Source organism: Nannobrachium achirus (genome assembly GCF_963921795.1).
Source record: "Nannobrachium achirus genome assembly, chromosome: 15".
In the NCBI taxonomy this organism is placed as follows: Eukaryota; Metazoa; Chordata; class Actinopteri; order Myctophiformes; family Myctophidae; genus Nannobrachium; species Nannobrachium achirus.
In genome coordinates, this window is record NC_137822.1 from 9,595,590 (window position 1) to 9,606,445 (window position 10,856).

General features: G+C 41.3%; 1 protein-coding gene across 1 annotated transcript; it reads left to right on the top strand.

Annotated features, from left to right (window-relative positions):
- Positions 1 to 813: 813 nt before the first annotated feature.
- psmd5 (proteasome 26S subunit, non-ATPase 5) lies at positions 814 to 9,605 on the top strand (the record flags this gene model as incomplete). Its single annotated transcript, XM_080742742.1, has 10 exons — positions 814 to 986; positions 1,858 to 2,002; positions 3,637 to 3,750; positions 4,106 to 4,234; positions 4,836 to 4,945; positions 5,031 to 5,173; positions 5,805 to 5,996; positions 6,897 to 7,006; positions 7,331 to 7,471; positions 8,217 to 9,605. The coding sequence occupies 10 exons, from the start codon at positions 814 to 816 to the stop codon at positions 8,472 to 8,474; spliced, it is 1,515 nt and encodes a 504-aa protein (XP_080598868.1). The 3' UTR covers positions 8,475 to 9,605.
- Between the last annotated feature and the right edge of the window lie 1,251 nt (positions 9,606 to 10,856).

Here is a 10,856-nt window from a genome sequence, read left to right on the forward strand (position 1 = left end):
ATGTTCCAGATACTACTGGTTATGTTGTGGTAAAGTTGTGATATGTGTCCAATGGTGATGTCACATCTTAAGTGTCATCTATTAGAAGGGACTCTCAGACAGACTCATGTGGCCCTTGAAACTGCACCGTTCACATTAAGGCTTCATTTATACTAGGTTGCACAACCCTTTAGTGCACATTTTACATTATTTTCAACTGAAAACATTGTTGTCAACACGGTTTACTTGTCAGCCTCAATATACAGGCTACACACAAACTTGTGGTTGTGACAGCACTGTCCCATCCTTGGTATCTTTAGGTCATTGGTTCCCAAACTGGGGTTCGGGACCCCAGATGCTTAGCTTAATGTGCAACATTGTTTTCTCACTCAACAGTAAAGAAGCCAACATAGGCTGCAGTTGCATTTTTGGGTAGAAATTGCATATACTTCTAAAGTTTACTTTACTTTTAATACCTATTTGACACCAAATTGTTAAATATTATGTAAGAAAGAGACAAACATTGTGAAATTCCCGTTCAAATATGATCATTTTGGGGGGTCTCTGGTTCAAATATGATCATTTTGGGGGGTCCCCAGTTCAAATATATATGGTATTTTGAGAGACCTCGGTTCAAATATGATTATGTTGTGGGGGGGTGCCCTAGGCTAGGGGTCCCCAGTTTGAGAACCACTGCTCAAATGATGACTAAATTGAGGTCCTTGACATTTTGAGTCCACTAGATGGCAGTAAAGCAACATCAAGGATGCAAACACAACAAGCAGCTCAACCACATGACAACAAAACCACCACCAGCCAGCCCACTGAGTCAACATGGCGGCGTCCATAGAGAGCCTGTTGGAGGAAATCTCCAGCATTGAAGATCCCATTGAAGAACTGCAGAACCTGAAGACAGCTCTTTCAGCCATCCCTGTCAGCGCCCTGAGGAACGTCGTCAGTGGACAGAGGCTCGATGCCGTTTTCTCTCTTTTGCACACGAATGACAGGTAATGTTTTAGACTCATCATTGATGTTAGCATGTATTAGCATCAGTGATGGTATTAGTAGTAGTTGCATAGTAGCCCTAGAATGGCTGCTGCTACTACTACTGCAATTTCATGGATGGAGTAATGTCCGTGGCATTTTAATGTCTAATTTGTACTCACCCAAGTATGAATTGCATCCTTCAAGCTCCTCAAAATTAACCTTACAATGGCTGCTATTCATATCCATGCAATGCATGTATTCAATTCCATAGGAATAGGTAGGATATATTGATATTTAGGTTAAAACAACAAAAGAATTAAGCTCTATATTCTAATAGTAATCATTGCTTACAGTTTACACAGTGTTCAGTAACTGGTGTCCCTCCAACGCTTTAATAATAACACAATAATATACCTTTCAGTTGTGTTGCCAATTGCAGCCAATCAGGAGAGAGAACCCATGTATCAGCTTCAGTTTTATTGTGTTCCACTTCCAATTTTACTTTTCCAATTTAATTTTGTACTTTTCTACATTGCAGTATTGACACTTTTACTTAAAGGACAAGATTTTTAGATTGTTATTAGAGAAAAGAAAAGATGAGTGTAAAGTGTTTTCATTTACTGCTTTCTATCGTTTTAGCGATTTTAATGGGGGCATGCGTACAACAAGTGGCTAAATATATATTAGACACAATAAGCTGGCGATTACTATTTACAGTAACACTACTAGCCCCCATAAGTCACATCAGCCCACGAAAGACTGCGGTGCATCTTGGGAATGGGCTTAGTGTGTCTTAGAAATACATATTTAGCCACTTGTACACATGCCCCCACCTAAAATATGAACCCTTGTTGTAAAAAAGTACTTTTTCCACAACTGTTGGTTCCACAGAGAACAGACTGAGCTGTGTGTGGACATCCTCAGTCGCATTCTGCTGGCGCTGAGTCCCCTGCACCTGGCCCAGAACCTGCAGGCTGAGCTGCTGGCCGGCCTGGTCCACCCGGACAAGATGGTCAAGATACTGGCTCTGACACAGGTAGGGCTCCAATCAATACTCATACTAACACTGAATATAATATGTCAGGGGTCTTCAACGTTTTCAGGCCAAGACCCCCTTAGTTGAGAGAGAGAGATGAAGCAGGGACCCCCACAACATTTTCATAGATTCCATATAGTTTCATCGTTTGACAGCACAATCATCGGCAGTGATGTCATTACGTGCGCATCCTGCATCAAAAACTCATTCAAGTCGCCCAGGGACTCATTCATGTCATGGTCCTGGGGTCCCGGGGATGCACCTCCATTGGAGTCCATGTTAAAATAATTTACTTCTTCTACTTAAGTTGCTATATTAGTTTAGATAGTTAAATTCGTTTTTGAATGTATTGTGTAAGATAAACACTGTAAAGATTTATTATCAGTTAAACCTGGAACAGCTAAAAACTATTTTCACTTGTGGTTCTCAAAGTGGGGTCCTGGGTCCTTGAGGGAGTTCCAGGGGGTCCCCAGATAAATGATAGTTAGGAACCAAATAGAACTTTATGGGTCTGTAACTCGGTGAACAAATGGAACCAAATGGACCTGTTCCATTTGTACTCTAGTATTTTAACATTTAATATAAATTGGGGTCCCAGTGATATAAATATAATTAAATGGGTGTCTGTAGCCTAGTGTATTTAGAAATCCTAGTTCTAAGTTCAAACATTAGCCAAATTGTAAAATAAATATAAGAAATAGGCAAACATTTTGAAAATGGACGATCTACAAGCTCACAGCGCTCAAAAACATTGTATTGAGGACTCATAAAACATTTCTGGGACCCATTTGAATGACCACCTGTGGGTCCCGGGACCCATTACATTGAAAACCTAGTAACATCACTGCATCGGTATATTTTGGATTTCATGTCAATTTGTGTTTTTAGATATTTAACCACTTGAACCGTCAATACTTAATAAAGTTGACCTTTCACTCTGTACTTAGTATGCTCTTTTTCCCCTCTATACCAAAGCTCTTGCCAAAAATAGCCGATCTACAAGCTCTCAAAGAGGCGTTGTGAGCTTGTAGATCTGCTATTTTTGTCTAAAGTTCTCAGAATATGGACGCTATAGGGTTCAAGTGGTTAATATAAAAAATTAGAAAAAAGTTTCTATCACACAAAGATTTGGAGGACCCCCTGTAGTACCTCTGGGGACCCCCTAGGGGTCCCAGACCCCCTGTTGAAGACCCTTGTAATATGTGATGAATGGCACTAATGTCCTATGATTAAAGGGGAGAACCACCCATTTCCAACATTGAACTATGTCATTAATATTCCTTGGAGTAGTTGTGTGGAAATAAGAGTACACTTTGATGACGTCATCAAAGACGGGAAAAGACACGGATGCTTTCCAGGTTTTAATGGGATAAAATTAGGCTTCACTCTAAATAACTAGACCAGGTCAACCTGGTTGTGCCAGACCCCCTGTCTGTCATCATCATTTATGACATCATGCCTTTTGTAGGCATGTCATCATCATGTCATCATCATATATACCCTTTATATAGAAAAGGGACAGACCGACATTTGCTTATGTAGGCCTACCCATTTCATGGGTCTGGCAATCAACATTGATAAAATGTATTGGGACCAAATATTTTTATATTTTTGGTGTGTTGTTGTTATTTCAGATACGCAGAATGATGGAGCATCCAGAGGCGGTTTCTGAAATCCTTAAGAATCATGACGTTGTTCGTGAAGTCATCCACTGCATTAAGAGTGAAGAGATATCTGTGGCAAAAGAGGTGACAATCATAGGAGTATACTGTACTGAATATGTGAGACATTGAACAAATGATACTGTCCATTTCTGCTGCATTACTATATACGACAGTACAGTCTGTATATCGGCATTGTCGGATAGAAACCTTGTATGTCCAAAACCATACCCCTGAGCGTAAGGGGTAGAGTTGTTGTCTTAAAACACGGAGGGTTCCCGAAGGGTTCCCAGTTCGATTCTACAAACTCACAACTTGCCTCGATGCGATGCACATAGATCGACTGTTTTTGCTGAAAGATGAAATGGAGGTACAAGGTTGCTGATGTGAGATGTTTAACATTTGAACCAATAACACGGTTCTCTCCCCCTGTTTGTTCAAGGCAATCAGCTCTCTGTCCAAACTGAGTCATTCCAAGGCTGGATTAGATGCTTTGTTCCGGAGCGACCTGCTTAATGAGATCAAACATGTGATGGCTGCAGGAGACATTCTCAGATATAGAGTTTATGAGGTATGTATAATAGACTTCGTTGCCATTTTGAGTTATACAAAAGTAATTACATCTGACATTATAAGACACACAAGTTATTGGGCATTCAATATGGCATTCAAATAGGAAAATATTTAATTATAAAAAAACAATACCTTAATGTGTCAATCCCATACTTGTGTGTATTCTGATAGTAGTCCATCCTAGTGACCTGAGCTCTTCAGAAAACAGAACATTTATTTTCAGGTCAGTCAGGATGCAAATTTTATCCAATCAGGAGAAGGAACCCCACCAAGATGATTTATCATCAGCTTCAGGTTTATAGTGTCCCAGTTCCGATTTTGTCTGTTTATTTTTCTTTTTGTTATTTCCTAATTCACTTGTTTATCATATATTCTAGCATTAGTTATTTCACCTAATGACTTAGTTGGATGAAATTTGTGTCCTGACGTGTAAATGTATTTTATTTTTAAGAGCTGGGAAGAGACCCCTGTTATTGGACAAACACTCTGAATATAGAGTGATTCAACACATACTTTTTTTTAACACGCCCTTAAATGAACATGACACAGTTGACAAATGTAGTCCCTAAAGACTGATTCATTGTTCTTTGTGTTTGCAGCTGGTAATAGACATATCTTCAGTGTCAGCCATCTCTCTTGGTTATTGTGCTAACAGCAACATCATCTCTCAGTTGCTGGATGAATTGACAGGAGATGATGTACTGATTAGGTAAAACACACAGAAATATTGAAAGAATGTTCCCACCTCCCATTTGTCAATGTACTTAAATCAATGCATGATGCATATTTTTCAGAGCCACAGCCATTGAGATGGTGACCACTTTAGCCCACAGTCATCATGGACGACAGTACCTCTCCCAGCAAGGTGCCATGGACAAGATCTCTAACCTGATCAGAGGGGCCGACACGGACTCATTCTCCTCTCTCTACCTTCCTGGTAAGATTACTGAATTAGTACAGCAACTGCCCTGAAGAACTGCCACACGCCTCCAGATTGTAACAATCTGGGAACACATCTGCAAAAAAAGGAAAAACAGCGCCCTAGGATCCCTAGCCTAGACCACCGATTATTGATGTTGTGAACAATATTTAGAGAACAGTGTTTTCTAATCAATTTCACAAACTTATATTTATTTGATAGTGTTTATTAAGTTAAATACAGCCATTCACTGAACATTACATTACGATCTGTGAACGACATTTTTGGGAACCGCTCTACAGTACCTCCTGAGCAGTGGCTCAGGAGGTACTGTAGAGCGGTTCCCAGTTTGATCCCCAGCTCCCCCAGAGTTAGTATCTAAGTGTCTTTGAGCAAGACTGTGAACCCCTAACTGCTCCCGATGAGCAGGTTGGTGCCTTGCATGGTTTCCTCCACCATCTGTGTATGAATGTGTGTGTGAATGGGTGAATGTGATGCACAATCATTGTAAAGCGCCTTGAATAAAGGTGCTATATAAAATGCACCGTATTATTTGAATGTAAATGGGTATGTTAAGTATTGGTTGCTTCATAGATAATGTATCGTTCCATGTTTATTCAGACTATTATGTTCTGGGCATCTCTTGCAGGTTTGGTGAAGTTCTTTGGGACACTAGCCATCTTGGAGAGCCCTCAGCAGGTGTGTGAGCACTACCCAGCCTTCCAGAACAAGGTGTTTGAGATGGCTCTGGATCCAGACCCTGTGATGACCGGTGTGGCTCTGGACACCCTGGGTCTACTCGGGTCCAACGTGGAGGGCAAGCAAGTCCTGCAAAAAACAGGTCTGTTCGGGTGACGCTGTCTTTACAGTTACAATTCAGGGATGAAGGATGTTTCACCTAGCCTGGCAGGCCAGACTCATACTGTGCAATCACTCACTCGTTCCTTCCCACAATATGAGTCTGGGCTTTGGGCTATAGGCAGCTTGAAAAGTGGGCGGGAGTACTTGCCTTGACAAAAAGACTCCTCTAACCAATCAGCGTAGCAAAACATCTGACGTCATCACAAGCTCTTTCCAAAGCCAGTTGGAAGAACAATCGGCAAACACATCTTTTCGGCCGATGAACTCCCCTAGCGCATACTCCTGTTCCTTTTTTTTTTTTTTTTTTTTAAGATTTGTTTTTGGGCTTTTTATGCCTTTATTCGATAGGACAGTAGACTGACAGGAAATGGGGAGAGAGATGGGGAATGACATGTGGCAAAGGTCGTCCGGATCGGGAATCGAACCGGCGACGCCAGCAGGCATTGTAGCCTAGTATATGGTACGCGCCTTGACCACCAGGCCAGCGGGCGCCCCCCTCCTGTTCCTTTTTAATTGTTGTAATTGATTCCAACTCTGAAATAGCTTCACTTATTGCTTGTTTTATTGTTCCAGCGTTAACTGTTACACTTGTTGCATCGAGAGCAGCCATTGTTGTTTTGAAAATGCAGCAGCATGATTCTACGTCACCATCTACACATGGACCAATCAGGGGATGCTTTTCACGTGTTGTGCAGACAGCAGTTGAAACGCAGTCACTGATTGGCCCCGAATATTTTCTGATTTCTCATACTTGCTGCCTATAGACCGAAGTCTAGACCTGATACTGGGGAAGGAATGAGTGAGCACAGTATCAGGGCTGTCTTGCCTGGCTATGTTTCACCATCAAATGTCCTGACTTATGATGACTTGCTTTCCTCAGGAGAGAAGTTCAAGGCAGTGTTGTTCAGAATGAGTCAACTGGCCTCGACCGGAGCCACAGAGATGAGAGTTCGCTGCTTGGAATCCATCGCTCAGCTGCTCAGTCTACAGGTGTGTGTGTGTGTGTGTGTGTATAGTTTTTCATATTTGTCATATGCTTTCAGTACCTGGGTTGACAAGTATACGTAGTACCAATCTATTATATTGTCGCTGTCGATCTGAAACCTTGTATATCCAAAACTGTTACTTTTCACGAAATGGGGAGGGGGGAGACCTGTGTCGATGGATCTAGTTATTATTTTAGTCTCAAGATCTTGATGTTGTTCAGCTTTTCTTTTTCTTTTCTTTTTCAATTTGTGAAAATCTCTGATCTACATGCTCGATGTGACGCTTGCAGGCTCATAAAACTCATATGAGCTCTCTGTTCCATTGCAGGCAGAGCATCAGACGGAGGACCTTCTGGCCCTAACAGAGTCCTGGTTCCGGCATCTGTCTGATCACCCCATGGAGATGATCCGCAACATCAGCACACAGCCCTTCCCCGAGCTCCACTGTGCAGCGCTGAACATATTCGCTGTGAGTATCCACTTCAGCGACGTGCAGGGATTGTTAGAGACGCAGTGGCTGAAAATTCTAAAAGGGCCTTTTGGTGAAAATATTGAAAATAGCAGACCTCCAAGCTCACAACGCGTCGCAGCACGACGTGTTGTGAGCTTGGAGGTCGGCTATTTTCAGTACTTGATACCACACTAACAGCATGGGTTTCTACACAGAGAGGGCAATTCTTTCAACATAAGATGCTTCATTTAAGTTCAGGAGAGTTTGGACAAGGCAATTCTCTTGAATGCTGCCTTCAGGTATGGCATGGAAAGAGGGCATTAGCATTTCTTTCAACATAGTAAAAACTGCATTCATGGACTGGAGAGACACTTTTTTACAGATGGATAAAAGGGCAGGGGCTCAAGCTCCCTTTGATGTCTATGTGTGCATGTGCCTGATCCATTTGCTCTCATATAGGGGTACAACAACTAACTAGGGCTGTCTCCAAGACAAATTTCTCCTGGGAGACAAATAAATACAACCTTGAACCTTGAACTAATCTATTCAATTGATTATAAGATAAACTAAATAATATATCTTCTGAGCATGTCATTATAGGCAAAAGGTGAAATAAAAGTGAATAGTCACAATGCCATGCGACTCTTTTTATTTCCTTTTTTTGAATTGCAACTAAATTAATCATCGATAATCTGCATCAACCATAATACTCTTTGAATGTGTGTGCGTGTGCGTGCGTGCGTGCGGCCTTACGGCGTCCCAGGCAATCGCTCCTCAGCCTTGGGGCCAGCGGCTGATGATCGCCACCCCGGGTTTCATGGAGTTTGTGGTGGACCGCTCGGCAGGAAAAACCAAGGAGGCAAAGGATGCCAAGTTTGAACTGGTGGGGGCTTTGGTGAGCTCGGCGAGCGCAGCACAGATCCTGGGCAGCCAGTATTACCTGCGCCTGAAGACCTACCTCCGAGAAGGACCCTACTATGTGCTGGCAGTGGCTACAGTCACCACAGAGGGAGCGGACTGATTCACTGTTATGTCAGTAGGTCTCAAAGTGGGCGTTCCAGGGGGGGTCCCCCAAAAACAACAACAACACTTAAGCTCTATTTAATATTTTGGCTAATCTAAAATAGATAATTATTTTTGCTAATGGCAAACTAATTTGGAGTATAATGTAAATTCCGCAGAAATATTCATAAAAGAAAGGATTATGCGGGTTATGCCTGCATTGATGTTTCCATGCAAAAAAGGGCATCACAGTTTATAAGTTTGAATATAGACACACATAATTGGCCTAGTGATGCTGAAGTTCTTTTGTTTGGTTTGTTTTGTGTCTATTTGTTTTAATAAAACATATTGAGAGGCACTTTGTTTCATATGTTTTAAATAAGGTTGTCGGAGAGCAGTTGTTTACAGATGTGTGATGAAGTAATGAAGTCATCTCAGCCAAACGCTACTGTATATACAGTAAATAGTCAAACATTCACTAACATTCACCTGGACCCAGCTTTGAGATCCACTGCTCTAGGCATAGAGCAGGGCTCTTCAGCGGTTTAGCTGTCAGAATCTGTTTACTCAAAGAGTGGAGTGAAATGGCATGTGAAAAGTGTTCTGTGCCTCTAGAGCAAGTTGATCCGATTACTTTTCCATTGCACATTGTAGAGACATATTTGCATTTTTCTGTTGTGTCGTGCTTTTCAGACCCTAGGTTGCCAGTCTCGGTTACAACTTCTGTTTGATAATCCACTGGATATGATCCATAACAGCAGACAGCCTGGGCTTCCACCACACACAGAAAACACATTTGTGTTTTATTCTTTTCATTCACGTGCTGTTATACACCACGCAATGGCTAAACGGACTCTCACACATTGTGGTAAAGTGTGCCCTTAACTTTTTCCAAACATCTTTATTTTTTTGTATTGGTCATTTCACTAGACATAGAATGTAAACCGATCTCTGATCCAAGGGAGACTGTTTTAAAAGTGCATCATTTAGTTTCTCCAGGTCCATTCCTTACAATACACTAACAACAATGTGCAGACTGTCTCCTTGCCAAGAGGTTACCTCCAGTTTCATGGACTTTGAAAATGCACTTGTTTTCTTTTTTTCTTTTTTCAAATACTGCATCTTGGAATAAATGTGTGTTCCATGTCAATGTGGCTCTTGTTATTTACTTTTACTAGTCCTTACCCGTTCAAAGATATGAGCTCCGAAATGATGTGCAGTGTGTGGGTTATGGGGTGTGCACTGTGCACACAGTAGAGGGATGGAAAGTAACTTTAACTGGTGCTTGCATGATAATATGTAGGAGCACCAATGTAAGAAATACCCGTTTCGTTTAATGGCTACAGAGATACTGTGTACCGATCTGCATGATTATTGGACAACATCTGTAACAGGGCCAGACACACCCCCCCGCACGCACGCACGCACACACACACACAGCTGGTTAAACATGTTGCCTCATGCTAGATGCAGAATAGATAGTAGATACACCATAAAAATGCTAATATACAGCATATGATTTGTGAAAGTGACAAACGGGCTCCACAGTTATGTCAGGTGTGTTCATATGCTAATGGTGATGCGATTTCAGATCAATTGCTCCAGCCACTGAGGAGAAACGCTGTGACAGACACTCAGACAGACAGACAAACACTCAGACATTTGGAAAATTATATGTTTGATGCTACATCAATAGACTCTCATAACCGATGGACATTTGTGGGTGATATATAATTAAGAGCTTCAGAAAGGAGCATGTCCTTTTATAAAAAATGGCTGTACAGTAGTCTACAGGCTTCCTGTGCGAAGACGATTTTTAGTTATTAATCCCAAATACCTAGGAGAAATAAAACATGCACACCAACAAAAGACTTAGGTCTCAGGAGGTTAACAATAAAAAAATTACAATATCTATTCACTAGGTGTCCTCCTACACACATGTGAGGTCACACATGTGAGGTCCAGACAATGGTCCAGAATAGGCCTATATGGTATTTCCATGGAGTGCATCATATCTGTATGGGATGGGAGCAGTGTGAGATAAGGTGGAAACGTAGCATGGAATAGATTAACCAAAATACCAGAGAATAGTGCCAGGAAAATATTGAACTGGGCTGTATCTGTACATTTACTCAAGTACTGTACTTAAGTACAATTTTGAGGTAATTTTACTTTACTTGAGTATTTCAATTTTTTTTTTACTTTTACTTCTACACCACTACATCTCAGAGGCAAATATTGTACTTTTACTCCACTAAAACGATTTAAAAATGTTAATTTATGTAATAATAATTATGGAGGCCACATCGGCCACATACCACCACACTATAACAGAATCCATGTATCTTCATGTATGGGCATAAAAGGTATTGTGTATTATGTCAGATGTCATAGACGTCAT